Source organism: Coregonus clupeaformis, chromosome 5, assembly GCF_020615455.1.
Source record: "Coregonus clupeaformis isolate EN_2021a chromosome 5, ASM2061545v1, whole genome shotgun sequence".
Taxonomy (NCBI): Eukaryota; Metazoa; Chordata; class Actinopteri; order Salmoniformes; family Salmonidae; genus Coregonus; species Coregonus clupeaformis.
This window is the reverse complement of record NC_059196.1, coordinates 4,633,830-4,657,608: the sequence shown is the minus strand read 5'-3', so window position 1 is coordinate 4,657,608 and position 23,779 is coordinate 4,633,830. Positions and strand designations below refer to the sequence as shown.

Here is a 23,779-nt window from a genome sequence, read left to right as displayed (position 1 = left end):
TATGATGAAAAGGTAAACAAAAAGAACATGTGCAGGAGGAGGTAATAATAATAATTATTATAAACCCAGAGGGGCTTGTAGGCTCCTCCCCCTTTCAATGATTATAAAACAAAACCATACAAAAAACACATCAGATTTGTAGAGAGTGCAGGGTTTTGATACTTCAAACTTTTAGCTAATACAAGTCATGTAACATGTATATTTCCCCCGGCCTGTGGCAGGCCCCTGACCGACGTAGGCCTGGCCAAGGTGTGTTCCCATTGGCAGCAGCACTCCCAGCTGCTGGTGGACAGTGACTTTGGGCTGGTGGAGCCCATCCTGGCCCTGCGCTCCGTGGCCCAGGAGACCCTCATCTACCAGGAGAGAGACCCTGAAAAGAGGAAGTACCTCAGCACTGTCCTCACCTCCCACCTCATGGAGCTCTGCCAGCTCCATGATTCAGAGGAGAACAGGGTGAAAGTGTTGTGGTCAGATGAAACCAAAATCGAGCTCTTTGGCATCAACTCAACTCGCCGTGTTTGGAGGAGGAGGAATGATGCCTATGACCCCAAGAACACCATCCACACCGTCAAACATGGAGGTGGAAACATTATGCTTTGGGGATGTTTTTCTGCTAAGGGGACAGGACAACTTCACTGCATCAAAGGGACGATGGACGGGGCCATGTACCGTCAAATCTTGGGTGAGTACCTCCGTCCCTCAGCCAGGGCATTGAAAATGGGTTGTGGATGGGTATTCCAGCATGACAATGACCCAAAACACACGGCCAAGGCAACAAAGGAGTGGCTTAAGAAGAAGCACATTAAGGTCCTGGAGTGGCCTAGCCAGTCTCCAGACCTTAATCCCATAGAAAATCTGTGGAGGGAGCTGAAGGTTCGAGTTGCCAAACGTCAGGCTCAAAACCTTAATGACTTGGAGAAGATCTGCAAAGAGGAGTGGAACAAAATCCCAACAAGGGTACCTCGTTTGAACCCGCTGAGTAATTTAATTGCCTATTCTAGTGCATTAAATGTAGTTATTACATTGTAGCAGAAGAGTGGTCAAACTGTTTAATTAATTTAACTTGACCTTTTAATCTTGTTTACTGTATGTCTTCTACACAGTACCAAGAGTCAGGTCCCTACATCCCTAACAAGGGTTTCCATGAGGGTAAGGGGACTCGGGGGAGGCCCCCTCCACTCAACCCCTCTGCGGAGGAACTACCCCAGTTTGTACAAAAACTGGGCCCTGCACCTCCCCCTGGTAGCGCTGCCTCTATACCTGACTGCAAAGGTGTCTACCTCCCTTTTCTGACAGTTGTTACATGCATACATTTTGCCCTCTTCCTGTCAGACTAATGTAATATTGTAATTAAGCAACAAAAATGTTTTGTGTTTAAAACCTTTTTAGTAGTACAAATGAGTATAACTTTGATGTTTATGTTAAAGAAGAATGTAGAAGAATTCATCCATCAAGTACATAGGGACCACTGTCATCAGTGTGCTCCTTCTCATATTGGTTGCTGGGATCTTGCTTGGATACTACTGTAAGTGTTAGTGTGTTTCCCTCTTATCATTCGGCATCTATCCTAAAACATAGGTGCACTTCATTCACTTCAAATTGATGAATAAAACGTATTCCCTTCCGACCATCCTTATCCTCACCCTCCAGTGTCCTCCAGATGTGCGCGTGGGGTGGCATGTGGCGATGGTCGCTGTGTCAGCCAGTCTCAGTGGTGTGATGGGGTAAGAGACGGTCCAGCAGGGCAGGATGAAGCTCAGTGTTCCAAGTATCCATTTTACATTACATTTTGGTAATTTAGCAGATGTTCTAATCCAGAACAATTTACAGTCAGTGCATTAAACTTAAGGTAGTAAAACAACCACAAATCAGTCATTGTAAGAAACTTTTCTCAATAAAGCAGCTATCAGCAAAATCATTGCTAATCAGAAAAGACAAGCTCAAATGTTAGTGCAAGAAAGGCAAGTACAACAGTAAGTGTTAGGTTATTTTATTTAATTTATATTAGGGGGTTGCTAGGGGGTTCAAACAAGGTACTCTTTGAAGATAGGTTTTCTGACGCTTTACCTTTACCCATTCAGACCTCTGGTCATCTGCCCTGACAAAGACCTAGCTGGCAGATTTTACTGTACAGGTACTGTGTCTCTTATGTTGGTTTTTGCTCTTTTACTAAACATTGTGTGTTGTGCTATTTGTTTTTCTACAGTGAGGCTATGTGGCTCCAGTTTTCTTCTGCACGCCTATTCGTCTACCAGTGGATCGTGGAGGACAGTGTGCTCAGATGGATTGGCTGATCACCATGGGAAGGCAGCCTGTCAGCATTTAGGATACAGCAGGTGAGACATACTGTATCTAGATTTCTTTACTACATTTTTGTATTGATATGATCTTTATGCCAATAGTTTATTGTATTGAAAATGGAATCTTCCCTCTATATGCATGGTGAGATAGTCAAGCAAGCATAGACATGAATGTAACACAGTGAGCATGTGTTATGGTCATTTATTTAATTCATCTTTGTTTGCTATGGGTTCACAAAGACAGATGTGTTAAATCTGGCCAACAGAAGGCAAATGCCAGTGGATTCTTAATGCTGAAGTCTGGGTTAAGGACTGACACACCCATAATGAGCCAATCACATTTCATATCATACCATTTCCCAATGGTATGATATATTCAACTCTTGATAACACTGTCTAACTGTATTTTTGTGATTTATTTTACTCTCCTCAGTAAAACCTGTCCCAGTGTTAAGGGGGTAACCCTGAAGTGCATAGGTAAGTCATTATGTAACTTACTACACAGTTATAGAGCAACTTCATGTAAAGTGTTACCATCTGATCAACCTCTGTCTCCAGACTGTGGTACCAGAGTAATCGTGGGAGCCCAGGAGGCCAGTTTGGGGCCATGGCAAGTCAGCCTCTAAGTCGACGGCTTTCATATCTGTGGCGGTTCTATCATCACCCCCTACTGGATCGTGACGGCAGCACACTGCGTAGTGGAGTTATGTCCATAGACATACATACTGTTCAGTATATGCACTATATTATTGAAATATACTGTATATCATTGGGTATGTCCAGCACAGTCCACTTCTGAGCTTATTTATTGAATCTGTGGCATCCTGGTTAAATTGACTAGTTTGTCAGTTGTCTTTAATTTCAGTTGCTCTTATCCTAAAGACTGGACAGTACATACAGGACTTGGGAATCAAATATCTACACACTTCAGCCCTGGCAGTTCTTCAGTGAGCCACATTGTCACCCATGATTACGACACAGAGACAGGGAATAATGGCATCGCCCTCATGAGACTCATTAAACCATTACAGATTAATGGTAGGACTCACATTATCTTGCTGTTGTCCCTTCTCAGCAGACTATTTCAGCACAAAGACTAGTTAATATTTTGCTAATGGCTAAGCTCATAGCACAGAAATTCTTTACTATGCTTTCTTTCCTATGCAGATAAAATAAGGCCTGTATGTTTACCCAATGTCGGTCTGGACTTCACTGCTCCCAGGACATACTGGATTTCAGGATTTGGCAGCACAGTTTCTGGTGGTAAGTCATCATTATACAATATCATGAGAATATACTTATGACCTGTGTTGTTTGCACTCAGTTCAAGACAGAAATTAGTTTGTTACTCTTTTCTTTTTTTTCTTACAATTATGACTAAGATGTACCATATCTAGCCCTAATGTACAGCACATAGCATGGTGTTGAGTAACAGTTTACCAACCCAGTTGGTGTAAAAATTAATACCCTGCACATCAATACAATCAGAAGCCATTAGAAATGTTGTAGCTAAGATATGTTATTTTGAGTACGATAAAGGGAGATGTTCCATAGTTGATGTGTTCACCTGTCTGTCCCAAGGTCATGCTCCAGCTCTTTGATGGAAGCTGAGGTTTCACTGATAGACAGGACCATCTGTAACAGCTCCTCTGTCTACAACAGGAAGATCACACATGACATGATATGTCCCCGCAGGCTGGACGGAGGAGTGGACTCATGCCAGGTAACAGATCTCTGACTCACTGTGCCTCATATGTCCCTATTAGCCTGGGTACCATCATTCCACTCCTTGCCACTTCTTTTCATATGACAGGAGTGGAATGATAGCACAAACAGGTCTGGTACCCAGGCTAGGTCCCTAGATGTCCAGTTTTTAGTGGTCAGATCATGTGTTCAAGAAAAACTTAGGGCCCCAAACATAAGCTGTTTTACTCTGAATGACAAAATATATTTGAAGGTTATGAAAAATAAATAAATCTAATCTATTATCATGAAAGTATCAGGAGTCTATGAGTAGCCTAAAGCATTTATCACTTCTACGATTTGCTCTGTTCATTCATGGAAGAACTGAGTCATTCTGGTTAAAAACACTTATAAAAAATATGTGTAAAGACAGTTGGATAAGGCTTTCACACTGCCACATCAATGTACCTTTGTTCTGTTTCTATAAAAGTCAAACAAGAGTATCATACAAGTGGAATCATACAATTCCATAATATAATTCCACTTCTCAGATACAAACATAGCAGTGACATCAGGGGTGTTTCTACGCTTTGAACAGCTCAGATGGAGGGTTTTCATGCCTTCATGTAACATGCTCTGGAGCCTTGGTCAAACAAAACCTCCATTATATACTGTACTGTGCCTTTAGCCAGTTAAGTGGGTGAGTGTAGTGTATATCCACTACCACATTATGTGATTGAATGGCCTGTAATACATCAATACTGCTTATTATTCAGTTACAGAAAAACAAGCTCAATGAAACTGCAGTTACAGTGAGGGGAAAAAAGTATTTGATCCCCTGCTGATTTTGTACGTTTGCCCACTGACAAAGACATGATCAGTCTATAATTTTAATGGTAGGTTTATTTGAACAGTGAGAGACAGAATAACAACAAAAAAATCCAGAAAAACGCATGTCAAAAATGTTATAAATTGATTTGCATTTTAATGAGGGAAATAAGTATTTGACCCCTCTGCAAAACATGACTTAGTACTTGGTGGCAAAACCCTTGTTGGCAATCAGAGGTCAGATGTTTTTTGTAGTTGGCCACCAGGTTTGCACACATCTCAGGAGGGATTTTGTCCCACTCCTCTTTGCAGATCTTCTCCAAGTCATTAAGGTTTCGAGCCTGACGTTTGGCAACTCGAATCTTCAGCTCCCTTCACAGATTTTCTATGGGATTAAGGTCTGGAGACTGGCTAGGCCACTCCAGGACCTTAATGTGCTTCTTCTTGAGCCACTCCTTTGTTGCCTTGGCCGTGTGTTTTGGGTCATTGTCATGCGAGAATACCCATCCACGACCCATTTTCAATGCCCTGGCTGAGGGAAGGAGGTTCTCACCCAAGATTTGACGGTACATGGCGCCGTCCATCGTCCCTTTGATGCGGTGACGTTGTCCTGTCCCCTTACAGAAAAACACCCCCAAAGCACAATGTTTCCATCTCCATGTTTGACGGTGGGGATGGTGCTCTTGGGGTCATAGGCATCATTCCTCCTCCTCCAAACACGGCGAGTTGAGTTGATGCCAAAGAGCATTTTTTTGTTGTTATTCTGTCTCTCACTCTTCAAATAAACCTACCATTAAAATTATAGACTGATCATGTCTTTGTCAGTGGGCAAACGTACAAAATCAGCAGGGGATCAAATATTTTTTCCCTCACTGTAATAGCATAGAAACAGAGGAAACCCTCTAAGGATTGTGTATTGCATCATTCCTTAAATGTGACATGGACTCTGTCTCCCAGGGAGACAGTGGTTGCCTGCTTGTGACAGAGAAGGACTCAGTATGGTGGCTGGTAGGGACACAAGCTGGGGAGAAGGCTGTGCCCAGAGGAACAAACCAGGTGTCTATGGTAATGTCGCCTTCTTCCTAGCCTGTATCTATGAGCAAATGCAGGTATAAGAAACCAATAAAGCCATTGTTGTGATTAACACTCATACACTTTTTAATAATGGGAAGTTTTAACTTTGGTTTTGCAGAAATATGAAGATGAAAACTGAGAAGCAATGTACAGAGAAATTACTGGTGGACAATCAGAATGAAATGGTGGAAACATTTCATTTTTTTCTGTCTTTAGAAGATCTGAATAGAAAAGCCAGAAAGACGTGTCTATTTTTTGTACGTACAGAATGTCATCAGAAATACCACTGTTATAACTAACACAACCTTCATTTGTGCTACATGTTCCAATATCTAATTTGTCCTCATTTGTATGTACAGTGGGGGAAAAGTATTTAGTCAGCCACCAATTGTGCAAGTTCTCCCACTTTAAAAAGATGAGAGAGGCCTGTACTTTTCATCATAGGTACACGTCAACTATGACAGACAAATTGAGATTTTTTTTTCCAGAAAATCACATTGTAGGATTTTTAATGAATTTATTTGCAAATTATGGTGGAAAATAAGTATTTGGTCAATAACAAAAGTTTCTCAATACTTTGTTATATACCCTTTGTTGGCAATGACACAGGTCAAACGTTTTCTGTAAGTCTTCACAAGGTTTTCACACACTGTTGCTGGTATTTTGGCCCATTCCTCCATGCAGATCTCCTCTAGAGCAGTGATGTTTTGGGGCTGTCGCTGGGCAACACGGACTTTCAGATTTTCTATGGGGTTGAGATCTGGAGACTGGCTAGGCCACTCCAGGACCTTGAAATGCTTCTTACGAAGCCACTCCTTCGTTGCCCGGGCGGTGTGTTTGGGATCATTGTCATGCTGAAAGACCCAGCCACGTTTCATCTTCAATGCCCTTGCTGATGGAAAGAGGTTTTCACTCAAAATCTCACGATACATGGCCCCCTTCATTCTTTCCTTTACACGGATCAGTCGTCCTGGTCCCTTTGCAGAAAAACAGCCCCAAAGCATGATGTTTCCACCCCCATGCTTCACAGTAGGTATGGTGTTCTTCTGGAGTTTGGAGTGTGACTGTTTGAGGTTGTGGACAGGTGTCTTTTATACTGATAACAAGTTCAAACAGGTGCCATTAATTCAGGTAACGAGTGGAGGACAGAGGAGCCTCTTAAAGAAGAAGTTACAGGTCTGTGAGAGCCAGAAATCTTGCTTGTTTGTAGGTGACCAAATACTTATTTTCCACCATAATTTGCAAATAAATTCATTAAAAATCCTACAATGTGATTTTCTGGAAAAAGAAATCTCAATTTGTCTGTCATAGTTGACGTGTACCTATGATGAAAATTACAGGCCTCTCTCATCTTTTTAAGTGGGAGAACTTGCACAATTGGTGGCTGACTAAATACTTTTTTCCCCCCACTGTCTACAGTATATTAATTAAATAATTGAATTACTACTTCTACATCCTGATACTGTTTTGCAGTGGTGTAAAAATACTTAAGTACTACTTAAGTTGTTTTTTTGGGGTATCTGTACTTTACTATTTATATTTTGGACAACTTTTACATCACTAAAGAAAATAATGTACTTTTTACTCCATTTTCCCTGACACCCAAAAGTACTTGTTACATTTTGAATGCTTAGCAGGACAGGAAAATGGTCCAATTCACACACTTATCAAGATAACATCCCAGGTCATCTCTACTGCCTCTGATCTGGCAGACTCACTAAACACAAATGCTTCGTTTGAGTGTTGGAGTGTGCCCTTGGCTATATGTAATAAAAAATAAAAAAAATAAACATATACCTTGTGCCATCTGATTGACTTAATAAGGAATTTGAAATTATTTATACTTTTAATTTTGATACTTAAGTATATTTAAAATGAAATACTTTGACTTTCACTCAAGTATTTCTGGGTGACTTTCACTTGAGTAATTTTCTATTAAGGTATCTTTACTTTAGTCACGTGTAGCTCAGTTGGTAGAGCATGGCGCTTGCAACGCCAGGGTTGTGGGTTCGATTCCCACGGGGGACCAGTATATAAAAGAAAATAAAAAGATGTATGCACTCACTAACTGTAAGTCGATCTGGATAAGAGCGTCTGCTAAATGACTAAAATGTAAAATGTACTCAAGTATGACAATTGGGTACTTTTTCCACCACTGCTGTTTTGTGTACTGTACAGTTTGAAAAGTCATTAAATGTATGTACCACATTTGACCACCTGATGTTGCTTGAAGAGTGTTCTTGGTAGTTGCTCTTGAACTCAAGATTACAGAGAAAGTGAACCTGCACCGTGGTGCTCTCTACTTGTGTAACTTTCTTTATTCATAATATTCAAGTGAATGGTGGATTGTTTATCTAGGTTGAAGGCTGTTGGAATAGAGCCCGGGCGTATTATCACGCTGGAATGAGAGAGCCTTTACTTTAATCTGATCTATTTAATTATATACAATCAGAACATTGGCACGGATATACAGTTAACACATTTTAACAAACAATCATGAACAGTTCAATTTAAATCTGCACCTGATTTTCTATCAAACACCTTTGCAAAACATTTTTTTACAACTTTTGATAGAAAAATACAGTACATCTTAAACAATTTGTTTGGCCAATACATCTCCCTATTTGAAATCATGGGTAACTTTGGGTGTTGTAAAATTTAGAAAACGTTATTTAACATAGAAATACTATAATATAAATATGTGCCCTTACAAATCAGTTTTCTGTATGTGTCTACTAATGGTGAGGTTTTGAAATAATATTATACAATCACATTCATATTGACTTAAATATAAAATATGTATATTAATAAAAGTACATAACATCAATACAACAATGTCATTACAAAATCCTATAACAGTTACTGTCGATTGCTTCACTCTCACTCATACAGATGGAGTGATATTGATATTCATAATATGACACTTTTGATCAGTATTTGAAAAGTGCAGGTAAACAGAATGTCGCAAACCCATGCTAGTTCCCATATGAGATGGCTATGACTTGATATCATTGTAAACCACAAAGGTTGATATATCATAATACTTCCCATGTGATTTTCTTACCCCAACATAATATGTGCATCATCTTCTATTGTCTGTGACCTCCTGGTTGTGCTTTGTGAATTAAAACATTTAGTCAACTCCCCAACTCTTAAAATAAGAGAAACAGCTTGACAAAGGACATTTCCTACCAAACATTCCTCCTTTTATCACACAGCAGAGAATAAGAAAATTGCCATGAAAAAATGGTAATGATACCTGTGGGGAACATTCAACAAACTTGAATCTAATTTATAATATCCTATTTTGAGTTCAGGCTTCTGAGAAGTAAAAAGAAACATGACTGTTTAAGAGTTATTAGGACCTTGTCTCTCAGGTGACAACAGTGCACTTCACTACCATGTTGTAGGCAGTGTAGAATCAGCAGGAAATATGTGCAAGGAGGGACTGGGCTGGCATAAGGATAGCATTATTCCTTTCTGCTACCCAACCTTCAGTCTAATAACATGTCTAAATTAATCAGAGGTTGCTATGAAACTGGAGTGCAAAGATAACTGGTAACATCTAAGCTAAGAAAAGCGTTCTCTGGTCAAACTGCAGTCTCTTTTTCCATGATGTGTCCAGAGAACAGTCCTATTGGTCAGTGCAGCTCCAACCCCTCCCCTCTCCCAGCCTCAGTAGAACTGGAACTCCCGGTCGTCGTCCCACCCGAAGCCCGCCTCAGTCACTTGATGCGGTGGCGGACCAGCGAGGACTCATCAGTGATCTCACCGGACCGGTCTCGGGGACGACAGGGCAGGACGAGGAGGAGGAGCAGGATGAGGAGCACCACGACACAGACGGCCATCAGGGCGTAGGAGATGACCCAGAGAAGGGGCTCCTTCAGCAGCCCTCCAGCAGCACAGTCAGATGCCACGTCTGCAGATGAGAAGGGCCCCGAGATCTCTGACACGGCTATCCCACCGTTCACTGGAGAGAGAGAGGGACCGGGGTTATAATAGCTAATGCACTGTGGAATGTGAGATAGGTATACGAAGAGCACTTGACCAAGCAGATAAACGTTTACTAGCCCCCCCAAAAAACTTTTCTGATGCTAGAGCCATAACCATATTATATTGGAAGACCAAGGCCGTATCTAAGACCCAATAATATAATTTATGCCCCAAGTGTCTCCAGCCCTCACCTGCACATCTGCTGACAGCGAAGCCCACCCTCTTCTCAGCCCGGTCGAAGACGACGTAGAAGCCCTCCATGACGGTGGCTCCTATCACCAGGCCGTTGGCTGACAACGAGATGCCGAAGCGGAAGCAGTCCAGCGTACCGTCCACATCTGTGATTGGCTGGATATACAGCTGCAGGGAGCAGCCACACTAATGTCAATAAAAGAGCTGTCGGCAAACAGATCTAAAGCTCATAACAAGATGGCGGATGTTGGTTAAAGTAAGCAAACAACAAACACACGGAAGCAACATGGGGGACATTTGTTGTCACCTGAGGGAGGATGGAGATTTTGAAGGACTGGCTGGTGTTGGTGGCTCTCAGGTAGATGGACAGTTTGGGGAAGAACCTCCATGGTGTCTCTCCCTTCAACCAGCAGGCCAGTTTAGTACCACCCCAGAACCCTGAGGTGAAGTCCTGGATCTGGACCATAGAAAGACAGTGACAGATTGTTAAGACTCCAACAAAACTACTCTGTTGTGAAAAAAGTGTACTTTTACATAGACAACCACACATTTTCTCTCAGATCTGTAGACCAGAACAAAGTTGCCATATAGGGGTGGACAAATACAAATACAAATACACAAAAATGTATGCACGCATGACTGTAAGTCGCTTTGGATAAAAGCGTCTGCTAAATGGCATATTATATTATATTATTATTAAATACAAGCCATTGTATGGAAAGGAAATAAGTTGCAGTGTCCTCAGTCTATACAGTTACTGAAGTGTCCTCAGACTACACAGTTACTGAAGTGTCCTCAGACAACCAGGTTATCCTAGAAGTCCTTTGTCATTTGACCATGGGCACAGCGGCTGACATACCAGAGATGTTCTTGAGATGGCCTCCACCACAGCACTGAACACATTCACAGGCAGCCGCAGCAGAGTGGTTCCACTGTCCACTATGGCTTTATCCTTGTTGTACTGAGAGAGGAGAAAGAAGGAGAGGAGAGAGAGGAAGATGTATAAAGAAAGGGGATTTTTTTTCTTCTGTTGCATGTTTTCCTTTCAGAAGACCTTGATCAAAGGAAAAGCTGAAATGTCCACCTTGGTTCCTGGAAGGCTTCACTAACAGGTTTAGCACAGTCTCATATCTCAGCTCAGGCATGCATTATATCCTTTGTCCAAACTTGCACTATAGACTAATCCAGCAAGAATGCTCACTACAAACAGCCTTAGGGCCAAGGTTAGTCTTTGTTCCTCAAACCTGACGTATTGTGCAGATTGAAATACCTTGCAAACCATTTAGACCAAGAAAAAGCCATTTAGAAAACAACAGGGGACAGTCTGTCTCATACCTCTTTGCAGTCCAGGTTTAGATTCTGGTCCCCAACCTCCAGCTTCAATACTTCCACCTGATAGTACCACTCTTCCTTTATAGGGGTGTACCACATGGACCCCGAATACAATGTTGGTTCAACCCCTCCCATTACCTGAAACAAAACTGGGTTTTCATTCACTTTACAAATGACTGAATACAATGATAGCCTGAATACTATAATAAAACTAAAATGGTATGCCTTGGCAATGTTTGGTATGGCATTGCAGACACTGATTACACCCCACCATCTCTCCCATCTGCCCCTCTCACTCATGTGGTCGGCTCCAACGCGACCGCTCGTATAACACCGACAGACCTGCTCTCGGCAGGGGGCTATCTTAGCTTAATTAGCCACTCGCTAACTAGATTGGGTGTCCAATGGGGAAACACATTGAGAGGCGCAGAAACTTGCTAGTGATCATGTTTCTGAGAAGCACCATGCCGCTCAGTCTCATCCGCCCTTGAAAGATGTATCTGGTCTGGGCGTTGGGAGCAGTATTATGCCAAGCGTCTGCCTAGCTTGCGTGAGATGAACAGCCTCAATAATCATCCTCTTTTACAGTACAACAACCAGCCTTTGTAAGGAAATCTCCCCCCCACCATTCACTCCTACCATTCATAGCCTTTAGCTTTCTCCTCCTGACTACTCACAAGACTTCCCCCCGCGGGGTCGGCAGTGGTGCTGGCTGACAGCCCAGCTCCACACATCTGGAGGGAGAACACATCTGGGATGCCTGTCTGTCGCACCACGGCGTTAAAGAAGGGCTCCACCGAGGAGTCGGGCTGAAAAACAGGAGACATAAACACAAAACACTCTGGTCATTAACTTAGTGTAAAACAGTGTAACGTCTTGGCTGTCCTATTGGTCAATAGTAAAGCTGTAAGCACAGAGAATGACAGGAGAAAGTCTTATCAGTTATCACCCTGACTAAACAGGATCCCCCCTCTCTATACCTTGACTTCACATGGTGTATATGTCAAGGGCCAGATATATGCATGTGATGTGTGATGAACATTCTGCAAATCATCTGAACCTGAACAAAAGTTGAGATCCGCAGTACATTGTGGTCACTGTATGTCAATTATTTTAAATGGTTGACCTGAAAATCTGTATAAGGCATACATTGTGTCAGCTCAGAATAGCCTAAGCCACATCACGCCCCATGGTTCTGATGATGAGATCACAGTTCCATTCTGAACAGTATCATGTGTGAACCTTCTCCGGTTGAGTTTATTTGCTCTTTGATAACATTCAGCAGCTCTTCAAGCCCCACCACGCTTACGGACACCCCTGTGCCAAATCAAACAGACATGGGGATAGGCATGGAACCCCTTCCTTCATATCCAGAGTCCCAGGGGGCACCAGGACCACCCCCCCTTCCCCATTTACCCGAGCCAGCAGTGGGTAGGCCAGGCCCAGGATGCCCTGCCAGTTGACCCCCGGGAGGAAGAATCCGTCGGAGGAGAGGATAGTGGCGATGTTGATGGTGAGGGTGCCAGGGATGCTGGGGATGAGGACGCGGTCGGTGCCCAGCTCGCCCTCCCAGTTGCCCTGGGTGTACTTGACGGCCACGGCCCTGCCAGTGGACTGGTACGTACTGGAGCTGAACACAGGGAGGGACATGGAGATTAACCAGCAATCTTATCAAACGAATGCCTGAGCCAATTCTAAACAAAAATAAACACGATCAGATTGTAGTATAAATTCTAATGAGATTGATGTGAAACACTGGTTGTTGAATTAAGGCATTTTCTAATATTATTTGGGCCACCAAATATAATGTGTGGATAATGTAGCCCTCTCATTGACCCAATAGAAAGAGCTATTCCACTGAGAGCAAATATGAGAGCCTGACTCACAGTGCTGTGTTGAAGAAGTGTGTGATGAAGGGGTGTGCTGCTGCAGCCACTGCAAAGTTACTGCTTCCCGTATCAACCAGGATATTCAGCTGGAAAACAAAAGAGAGTAGTGAGTACTTTATCAGTCAATCAACCATCCGGGTTAACCACACAGAACAACTCAACCCCACCCTTCTGAAGACACGCCATAAACACACATAAACTGACTCACAGTCAGCGATCGTGCTTTGAGCAGAACAGGTTATTTACTATGCTTCTGACGTCTGAGGATTAGAAAAAAAGCTCTCTGGTCTGGTAGCTTTGGGAAAAACTTGACCACGTCACGCCCACCCATTGCTCCAAAGTCCAAATCTCCCTCCATCCTGGTATTTGTCGGCGGTGTGCGAGCATGAGTGGAGCGTGAGCTAGCAAAGCAGCAGTTGAGATCATGTTGTCTCAGGCCTCAATTCAACGAGGGGGAACTAATGAGATAACCGACTTCTGTCACCTCGGTGACACGCAGAAGGGTCATTACTGAACATTCCTCATCATTAAAGAGGCCATAATAAACAGTGCTCTCCACAGCTCCGCTCGCAACAAAGGAGTTTATTTACCATTTAAAACGTGTTAGGCTGCTTAACTAGCCTTTAAAGCACTTTGGATTGATGGAGGAGAGGCAACATAAAGGGAACATACAGGAAAGCGGTCTGCTGGTGTGACATTAAACTTCCTGCGTCTTCCCTAAAGCAGCCTGAGGAAAATGTGATTTTCTGGATTTTTGTTTCCATTCAACTAAAGCATGGGCTTCATCAAAGCTAAGAATATGAAGTAACTCATTCAGAGATTTTACAATGAAGACCTTACTTGACACCCAGACAGAACAAATGTAACATTCTGCTCTCAATAAATAGGCTACTCAAGAGTATTCTGCATTCTTGTGTTGTCGACCCTGTTCTGAAAAAAAGCAGATGAGCAGGAAGTATTGATGACAGACAAACACTGAGTAAATAGTCCTAGCTATCCCTCACAATATAGGCTAAACAAAAACCCTAGCAGGATCTACAGTGCCTTCAGAAAGTATTCATACCCCTTGACTTATTCCACATTTTGATGTTACAGCCTGAATTCAAAATGGACTACATTTCTTTTTTTCTCACCCATCTACACAATACCCCATAATGACAAAGTGAAAACATGTTTTTAGACTTTTTTGCAAATGTATTGAAAATTAAATACAGAAATATCTAATTTACATAAGTATTCACACCCCTGAGTCACTACATGTTAGAATCACCTTTGGTAGTGATTACAGCTGTGAGTCTTTCTGGGGAAGTCTCTAAGAGCCTTGAACACCTGGATTGTACAATGTTTGCACATGATTCTTCTTACATTTCTTCAAGCTCTGTCAAAACTGTAACAAGGCCACTCATGAACTTTTAATGTCGTCTTCGTAAGCAACTCCTTTGTATATTTGGCCTTATATTTTAGGTTATTGTCCTGATGAAAGGTGAATTTGTCTCCCAGTGTCTGTTGGAAAGCAGACTGAACCAGTTTTTCCTCTAGGATTTTGCCTGTGCTTAGCTCCATTCCATTTATTTTTATATACACTACCAGTCAAAAGTTTGGACACATCTACTCATTCAACCGTTTTTCTTTATTTTTACTATTTTTTACATTGTAGAGTAATAGTGAAGACATCAACACTATGAAATAACACATATGGAATTATGTAGTAACCAAAAGACAGCTTTGCACACTCTTGGCATTCTCTCAACCAGCTTCATGAGGTAGTCACGTGGAATGCATTTCAATTAACAGGTGTGCCTTGTTAAAAGTTAATTTGTGGAATTTCTTTCCTCCTTAATGCGTTTGAGCCAATCAGTTGTATTGTGACAAGGTAGAGGGGGTATACAGAAGTTAGCCCTATTTGGTAAAAGACCAAGTCCATATTATGGCAAGAACAGCTCAAATAAGCAAAGAGAAACGACAGTCCATCATTACTTTAAGACATGAAGGTCATTCAATCCGGAAAATGTCAAGAACGTTTCTTCAAGTGCAGTCCCAAAAACCATCAAGCGCTATGATGAAACTGGCTCTCATGAGGACCGCCACAGGAATGGAAGACCCAGAGTTACCTCTGCTGCAGAGGATAAGTTCATTAGAGTTACCAGCCTCAGAAATGACAGCCCAAATGAATGCTTCACTGAGTTCAAGTCACAGACACATCTCAACATAAACTGTTCAGAGGGGACTGTGTGAATCAGGCCTTCATGGTCGAATTGCTGCAAATAAACCACTACTAAAGGACACCAATAAGAAGAAGAGACCTGCTTGGGCCAAGATACACAAGCAATGGACATTAGACCGGTGGAAATTTCTCATTTGGTCTGGAGTCCAAATTGAAGATTTTTGGTTCCAACCGCTGTGTCTTTGTGAGACGCGGTGTGGGTGAACGGATGATCTCCGCATGTGTAGTTCCCACCATAAAGCATGGAGGAGGTGTTATGGTGTGGGGGTGCTTTGCTGGTGACACCGTCTGTGATTTATTTAGAATTCAAGGCACACTTAACCAGCATGGCTACCACTGCATTCTGCAGCGATACGCCATCCCATCTGGTTTGGGCTTAATGGGACTATCATTTGTTTTTCAACAGGACAATGACCCAACACACCTCCAGGCTGTGTAAGGGCTATTTTACCAAGAAGGAGAGTGATGAAGTGCTGCATCAGATGACCTGGCCTCCACAATCCCCCGACCTCAACCCAATTGAGATGGTTTGGGATGAGTCGGATGGTATGGTGAAGGAAAAGCAGCCAACAAGTGCTCAGCATATGTGGGAACTCCTTCAAGACTGTTGGAAAAGCATTCCATGTGAAGCTGGTTGAGAGAATGCCAAGAGTGTGCAAAGCTGTCATCAAGGCAAAGGGTGGCTATTTTAATAATTTCAAATATAAAATATATTTTGATTTGTTTAACACTTTTTTGGTTACTACATGATTCCATATGTGTTATTTCATAGTTTTGATGTCTTCACTTTTATTCTACAATGTAGAAAATAGTACAAATTAAGAAAAATCTTTGAATGAGTAGGTGTGTCCAAACTTTTGACTGGTACTGTATAAAAAATTAATAAACTCATTAGTCCTTGCGAGGAAACGCCTACCCATAACATGATGCAGCCACCACCATGCTGTGAGTGGTACTCAGTGATGTGTTGGATTTGCCCCAAACATAACGCTTTGTATTCAGGACATAAAGTGCATTTCTTTGCTACGTGTTTTGCAGTTTTACTTTAGTGCATTATTGCAAACAGAATGCATGTTTTGGAATATTTGTATTCTGTACAGGTTTCCTTCTTTTCACTCTGTCATTTAGGTTAGTATTGTGGAGTAACTACAATGTTGTTGATCCATCTTCAGTTTTCTCCTATCACAGCCATTAAACTCTGTAACAGTTTTAAAGTCACCATTGGCCTCATGGTGAAATCCCTGAGCGGTTTCCTTCCTCTCCGGCAGTTAGGAAGGACGCCCGTATCTTTGTAGGGACTGGCTGTATTGATACACCATCCAAAGTGTAATTAATAACTTCACCATGCTAAAAGGGATATTTAATGTCTGTTTTTTGTGTGTTTTTTTTCCAATCTACCAATAAGTGCCCTACTTTGCGAGGGATTGGAAAACCTCCCTGGTCTTGTGTTTGAAATTCACTGCTCGACTGAGGGACCTTAAAGATAATTGTATGTGTGGGGTACAGAGATGAGGTAGTAATTCAAAAATCATGTTAAACACTATTATTGCACAATGAGTCCATATGCAACTTATGTGACTTAAGCAAATTTTTACTCCTGAACTTATTTAGGCTTGCCATTACAAAGGGGTTGAATACTTATTGACTCAAGACATTTCAGGTTTTCATTTTCAATTCATTAGTAAACATTTCTAAAAACATAATTCCACTTTGACATTATTTGGTATTGTGTGTAGGCCAGTGACACAAAATCTCAATTTAATCCATTTTAAATTCAGGCTGTAACAACAAAATGTGTAAAAAGTCAAGGGGTGTGAATACTTTCTGAAGGCACTGTACTTCCTCTCCTCAAAGCTCTAGGTTGCGTCCCTATCCGTGTTTCCTAGTTGGACTGGCAAAAGTCCCACCACTATGGCTCTGCCATCTGAAACCCTACTGCCAACACACAGCTGGCAGCAATCCACTCACGCTGGGCCCAAACCAGACAGACCATCCTGACGCAGCCTGTTGGGGAAAACTAGGGGCATTTCCTTGTACCCCCTACCCTCTCAATCCTCTTCCGTACTCCCCTAGCTTGGCTGGGATGCCACCAGGCAAATCCCTCCTCTTCCCCATCCCTGAGCCAGCATGGCGGCCTGGTCGCCTGTGGTTGAGCCTTGCCTGGCTAATTGGCAGAGGCTCAGTGGCGGGGATGTGCATCTGCTACCTGTTTGTACCAATTAGCAGATGTGAGGCACTCCAGCCGACACCTCAGCCTAGCTGCGACGGGGCTAACAGATGTGGCAATTAGTGGTTCATTTGAATAACGCCTTGTTTAACACCAGGCCTCTAATTACATCATAAATATAACTGTTTGAGGTTTGGTGTTATTGTGCCCCTCCCCTTGTCCTTGCCCCCTCTCCCCACCTCCCCACCTCTCCCTAACTCCCCACCTCTCCCTAACTCCCCACCTCCTCCTACCTCCACACCTCTCCCTACCTCCTCTCCACACCTCCCCTCTTCTCTCCCCTCTTCTCTCCCTTCTTCCCTCCCCCCCCCCCTCTTCTCTTCCCTCCCCACCCCCCCTCTTCTCTTCCCACCTCCCCTCTCCCCTCTTCTCTCCCCTCCCCCACCTCCCCCTCTTCTCTTCTCACCTCCCCTCTTCTCTTCTCTCCCCATCTCCCCTCTTCTCTTCTCTCCCCTCCCCTCCCTCTCTCTCTTCTCCCCCACCTACCCTCTTCTCTCCCCTCCTCCCCCACTCTTCACCTCCCTCCCCCACCCACCCCACCTCCCTCTTCTCTCCCCTCCCCACTCTTCACCTCCCCTCCTCTCCCCTCCCCACCCACCCCAACTCCCCTCTTCTCTCCCCTCCCCACTCTTCACCTCCCTCCCCACCCACCCCAACTCCCCACTTCTCTCCCTCCCCTCTCTTCACCTCCCCTCTTTTCTCCCTCCCTCCCTACCTCCCCTCTTTTCTCCCCTCCCTACCTCCCCTCTTTTCTCCCCCTCCCTACCTCCCCTCTTCCCTCCCTACCTCCACTCTTTTCTCTTCCCTCCCTACCTCCCCTTTTCTCTTCCCTCCCTACCTCCCCTTTTCTCTTCCCTCCCTACCGCCCCTCTTCTCTCCCCTCTCCACCTCCCTCCCCCACCCACCCCACCTCCCCTCTTCTCTCCCCCACTCTTAACCTCCCCTCCTCTCCCCTCCCCCACCCCAACTCCCCCTCTTCTCTCCCTCCCCCACTCTTCACCTCCCCCCTCCCCACCCACCCCAACTCCCCTCTTCTCCCCTCCCCACCCACCCCCAACTCCCCTCCTCCCCCCCCCACCCACCCCAACTCCCCTCTTCTCTCCCCTCCCCTCTCTTCACCTCCCCTCTTTTCTCCCCTCCCTACCTCCCCTCTTTTCTCCCCTCCCTCCCTCCCCTCCTCCTACCCCTCCCTACCTCCCCTCTTTTCTCCCTTCCCTACCTCCCCTCTTCCCTCCCCCCACTTCCTCCCCTCTTCCCTCCCTACCTCCCCTCTTTTCTCCCTTCCCTACCTCCCCTCTTCCCTCCCCTCCTCCCTCCATACCTCCCCTCTTCTCTTCCCTCCCCTACCTCCCCTATTTTCTCCTCCCTCCCTCCCCTCTTCTCTTCCCCCTTCCTCCCCTCTTTTCTCCCCTCCCTACCTCCCCTCTTTCTCCCTCCCTACCTCCCCTCTTTTCTCCCCTCCCTACCTCCCCTCTTTTCTCCCCTCCCTACCCCCCCTCTTTCTCCCCTCCCTACCTCCCCTCTTCCCTCTCCCCTCCCTTCCCCTTCCCTACCTCCCCTATTTTCTCCCCTCCCTACCTCCCTCTTTTCTCCCCTCCCTACCTCCCCTCTTCTTTTCTCTTCCCTCCCTTCCTCCCCTCTTCTTTTCTTTTCCCTCCCTTCCTCCCCTCTTCTCTCCCCTACCTCCCCTCTTCCCCCTCCCCTCCCCTTCCTCTCCCTCCCTTCCTCCCTCTTCTCTCCCTCCCTTCCTCCCCTCTTTTCTCCCCTCCCTTCCTCCCCTCTTTTCTCCCCTCCCTTCCTCCCCTCCTTTTCTCCCCTCCCTACCTCCCCTCTTTTCTCCCCTCCCTACCTCCCCTCTTTTCTCCCCTCCCTACATCCCCTCTTTTCTCCCCTCCCTCCTCCCTACCTCCCCTCTTTCCCTCCCTACCTCCCCTCTTCCCTCCCCTCCCTTCTCCCCTCTTCCCTCCCCTCCCTTCTCCCCTCTTCCCTCCCTCCCTTCCTCCCCTCTTCCTCTCCCTCCCTTCTCCCCTCCCTTCCTCCCCTCTTTCTCCCCTCCTTCCTCCCCTCCTTTTCTCCCCTCCCTTCCTCCCCCTCTTTTCTCCCTCCCTACCTCCCCTCTTTTCTCCCTCCCTTCCTCCCCTCTTTTCTCCTCCCTTCCTCCCCTCTTCTCTCCCTCCCTTCCTCCCCTCTTTTCTCCCCTCCCTTCCTCCCCTCTTTTCTCCCCTCCCTTCCTCCCCTCTTTTCTCCCCTCCCTTCCTCCCCTCTCTCTCCCTCCCTCCCCCTTCCCTCCCCTCTTTCTTCCCTCCCTTCCTCCCCTCCCTTCCTCCCCTCTTTTCTCCCCTCCCTTCCTCCCCTCTTTTCTCCCCTCCCTTCCTCCCCTCCCTCCTCTCCTCCCCTCTTTTCTCCCCTCCCCTCCCTCCCCTCTTTTCTCCCCTCCCCTCCCCTCCCCTCTTTTTCTCCCCTCCCCTCCCTCCCCTCTTTCTCCCCTCCCCTCCCCTCTTCCCTCCCCTCCCTACCTCCCCTCTTCTCTCCCTACCTCCCCTCTTTTCTCCCCTCCCTTCCTCCCCTCTTCTTTTCTCTTCCCTCCCTTCCTCCCCTCTTCTCTTCCCCTCCCCTCCCTTCCCTCCCCTCTTTTCTCCCCTCCCTTCCTCCCTCCCTTCTCCCCACCTCCCCTCTCTCCCCACCTCCCCTCTTTTCTCCCCTCCCTACCTCCCCTCTTCCCTCCCTCCCTACCTCCCCTCTTTTCTCCCCTCCCTTCCTCCCCTCTTCTTTTCTCTTCCCTCCCCTCTTCTCTTCCTCCCCTCTTTTCTCCCCTCCCCTTCCTCCCCTCCCTACCTCCCCTCTTTCTCCCCTCCCTACCACCCCTCTTTTCTCCCCTCCCTAACTCCCCTCTTTTCTCCCCTCCCTACCTCCCCTCTTCTCTTCCCTCCCTACCTCCCCTCTTCTCTTCCCTCCCTCCCCTATTCTCTTCCCTCCTCTCCCTAGCTCCCCTCTTCTCTCCCCTCCCCACCACCTCTCATCTGATTATAGTCAGAAGTGTTGCTTGGCCAGGTTCATTCTAGTGAGGTCAGATTCCTTCAGTGTGATCATTCCACTAATAAGCACAAGGAAATGACAAGGCAGAAATATGCTTGATAAGATTGTGGGAACCAGAGAGTCTGGCTGTGCCATAGCCTTGGTACCTTGCTAACACCCAACTCTTGGTCCAACAAGAAAAGTGTTCCAGCTAAGAAGACACTGGCTTTATCGAGAACATACTAACCTAATGTAAACATTAGAAAGACTGGGACGTGTGGGTACCTAAAACTGCATGCAATTAGGGCCACATTGCAAAACCAGGCATAAATGAGGACAGGGGGAAATAGGTGATGGAGAGGGAGATATTTACGTAAAACCTAGAACAAAAGAAGAAAGAACAGAAACTGTGGGCCACATTCCTCCAGATCCATAGGTAGAGTTTGAACAGGTTTCAACTCTCTCCCTGAGCCTTTGTGCCTCATAATCCCGGTCAGCTGCCAGGCCAGTGGAGCCCAAGCAGAGGCCCGAGTCTAGCAGCATCATGTGAGCTCATGTGCGTGGGGACTTACATGGCAGAACCAGGCCCTAGGCTCAGAGCTGGCTACAGTCTCACTCTCTCCTCACCCCTCCTGCCCGCCCGCCCGCCCGCCCGCCTGCGCCCCAGGGGCTAACAGCCTCCCCTCACCCTCTCTCCATATCACATGATGGCTAGAATAACTATTTGCAGACAGACAGGCTTGGTCATAAGTTAGCCTACTAAATACCATGGCCTAAATGTGAACATGTATTGCATTATGTAGTTGAATATGTAGCCTCTATTACACTATTATATATACACTGAGTATACCAAACATTAGGAACACCTTCCAGTGCTTGACTTGGGTAGGAGCTCACAGGACTGGATTACCGGCGCCTCAAATGTTCTACTGCTTGAGCTCCTGTTCCTCTTATAGAATATTAGCTCAAAAGTATAGTGGAGGTCCTGCACCTAAATATAAACCCAAAATGAGTACCGGAACCTATTTCAGTCCAAGTCAAGCACTGCACCTTCCTAATATTGAGTTGCACCCCCCCTTTTGCCCTCACAACAGCCTCAATTCGTCATGGCATGGACTGTACGAGGTGCCAAGCGTTCCACAGGGATGCTTGCCCATGTTGACTCCAATGCTTCCTACAGTTGTGTCATGATGGCTGGATGTCCTTTGGGTGGTGGACCATCCTTGATACACACAGGAAACTGTTGAGGGTGAAAAACCCAGCAGCATTGCAGTTCTTGGCACAAACAGTGCACCTGGCACCTACTACCATACCCTGTTCAAAGGCACTTAAATATGTTGTCTTGCCTATTCACCCTTTGAATGGCACACATACACAATCCATGTTTCAATTGTCTCCAGGCTTAAAAATCCTTCTTTAACCTATTTCCTCCCCTTCATCTACACTGATTGAAGTGGATTTAAAAAGTGACATCAATAAGGGATCATAGCTTTCACCTGGTCAGTCTGTCATGGAAAGAGCAGCTGTCTTTAATGTTTTGTATGCTCATCAGTGGTGTAAAGTACTTAAGTAAAAATACTTGAAAGTACTACTTAAGTAGTTTTGGGGGGTATCTGTACTTTACTATTTATATTTTTGAAAACTTTTACTTTTACTTCACTACATTCCTAAATAAAAACGATGTACTTTTTACTTCATACATTTTCCCTGGTACCCAAAAGTACTTGTTACATTTTGAATGCTTAGCAGGACAGGACACTTGTCTAATTCACACACTTATCAAGAGAACATCCCTGGTCATCCCTACTGCCTCTGATCTGGCCGACTCACTAAACACATGCTTCGTTTGTAAATTATGTCTGAGTGTTGGAGAGTGCCCCTGGCTATCAGTACATTTGTTTTTTTAAACAAGAAAATGGTTCCGTCTGGTTTGCTTAATATAAGGAATTTGAAATTATTTATACTTTTACTTTGATACTTAAGTATATTTTAGCAATTACATTTACTTTTGATACTTAAGTATATTTAAAACCAAATACTTTTAGACTTTTACTCAAGTAGTATTTTACTTGAGTCATTTTCTATTAAGGTATCTTTACTTTTACTCAAGTATGACAATTGGGTACTTTTTCCACCACTGATACTCAGTATATATTGTCTCCTTCATTCGTTTACATTTGGACTGCAAAACTAAAGAGGTCAAGTAATTTCCACATTGAACACTTTAAAACAATTGGTCATATTTTCATATACCTTTTGACCAGGGGTACCCAGTGTCATCTCCATGTAGTAACCTCTGCCAGAGTCGCCTTGTAAGTTATTGACCATGTCCAAAAAATTCACTATTCCAGCTGGATCAGATGCCAGGGACAGTCCATTTCCTGAGGCTTGTATTAGTTTCAAAGGAGTTAAATCCAAATCCAAAGAAGAGTTAAACTTCCCTGTAAATATTTTAAGTGGAATGGTATAGAGAGATTTTGCCATTCCAAAACAGAGCATGATAAATAATGCCCTAAGGGGGATAGAACCGTTATGGTAAGCCATGGCAAATATTATTCAGGGCAAGTCAAACCTCGGAAAAAGTCCAGCTCCTTGTTCAAAATTTTCTCCTTAGTTTTCAGCTTGGCCATCATGAGACCTCCAGTGAGGTAATCATGGTGAACGTGATGTTCAGACGACGACGCTGAAGAAACATAAGAAACAACTCCGGCTTTCGCATTCAGAAGTTTACTCCTCTCTGTGAAAGTTGTTTGCCTTATTTATTATTTTGGATGGATGACTTCCTGAATTCCATATCACGGATGTGACGAGGTGCCACAACTTTTTTGGTCAGGGAAGATTTGCTTGGGAGGGCGCACCATAGAGATAGATAGAGGACTTATATCTGTGCCATTATAGCGTCTGTGAAAGCATGGGCAGCGCCATTGAGGCTACAACCCATAGGAATCCCCACCCAGTTGACTACTCGGACTACTTTAACATGGCGGAAGCATGGTAGTGCCCATGATAAAATTGCCTTTTG

The 23,779-nt window shown here is 44.7% G+C and overlaps 2 protein-coding genes and 1 long non-coding RNA gene across 5 annotated transcripts; 2 read left to right on the top strand and 1 right to left on the bottom strand.

Moving 5' to 3' along the window:
- The first annotated feature begins 641 nt into the window (after positions 1 to 641).
- LOC121559012 lies at positions 642 to 3,262 on the top strand. Of its 3 annotated transcripts, XR_006657964.1 has the most exons (8): positions 642 to 682; positions 1,104 to 1,272; positions 1,428 to 1,525; positions 1,651 to 1,724; positions 2,207 to 2,336; positions 2,734 to 2,777; positions 2,859 to 3,003; positions 3,183 to 3,262. It is a non-coding gene; the product is annotated as an uncharacterized LOC121559012 (long non-coding RNA). The 3 variants fall into 3 exon arrangements; XR_005998644.2 differs by having other exon boundaries at positions 1,431 to 1,525; positions 2,859 to 3,196; XR_005998643.2 differs by having other exon boundaries at positions 2,859 to 3,196.
- LOC121559002 (transmembrane protease serine 2-like) lies at positions 3,251 to 6,282 on the top strand. The gene is made up of 5 exons (XM_041872300.2): positions 3,251 to 3,338; positions 3,468 to 3,563; positions 3,882 to 4,023; positions 5,769 to 5,876; positions 6,004 to 6,282. The coding sequence occupies exons 2-5, from the start codon at positions 3,484 to 3,486 to the stop codon at positions 6,022 to 6,024; spliced, it is 351 nt and encodes a 116-aa protein (XP_041728234.1). The 5' UTR covers positions 3,251 to 3,338; positions 3,468 to 3,483; the 3' UTR covers positions 6,025 to 6,282.
- A 1,907-nt stretch (positions 6,283 to 8,189) lies between these two features.
- On the bottom strand, positions 8,190 to 23,545 carry LOC121558993 (beta-secretase 2). Its single transcript, XM_041872295.2, has 9 exons — positions 23,011 to 23,545; positions 13,289 to 13,377; positions 12,819 to 13,032; positions 12,080 to 12,211; positions 11,406 to 11,540; positions 10,930 to 11,031; positions 10,378 to 10,527; positions 10,070 to 10,238; positions 8,190 to 9,855 (listed from the first exon to the last, which is right to left on the bottom strand). The coding sequence occupies exons 1-9, from the start codon at positions 23,299 to 23,301 to the stop codon at positions 9,611 to 9,613; spliced, it is 1,527 nt and encodes a 508-aa protein (XP_041728229.1). The 5' UTR covers positions 23,302 to 23,545; the 3' UTR covers positions 8,190 to 9,610.
- Between the last annotated feature and the right edge of the window lie 234 nt (positions 23,546 to 23,779).

Coding starts and splice junctions, on each gene's coding strand:
- LOC121558993 (XM_041872295.2), bottom strand. CDS start 23,301: ATGGCTTACCATAACGGTTCTATCCCCCTTAGGGCATTATTTATCATG. Junction 13,378..23,010: donor TGGGTACCCCTGGTCAAAAG/GTATATGAAAAT, acceptor TTTGTTTTCCAG/CTGAATATCCTGGTTGATAC. Junction 12,212..12,818: donor CCTACCCACTGCTGGCTCGG/GTAAATGGGGAA, acceptor CCTGTTTTTCAG/CCCGACTCCTCGGTGGAGCC.
- LOC121559002 (XM_041872300.2), top strand. CDS start 3,484: ATGTTTACCCAATGTCGGTCTGGACTTCACTGCTCCCAGGACATACTG. Junction 4,024..5,768: donor GAGGAGTGGACTCATGCCAG/GTAACAGATCTC, acceptor TCTGTCTCCCAG/GGAGACAGTGGTTGCCTGCT. Junction 5,877..6,003: donor GAACAAACCAGGTGTCTATG/GTAATGTCGCCT, acceptor TTGGTTTTGCAG/AAATATGAAGATGAAAACTG.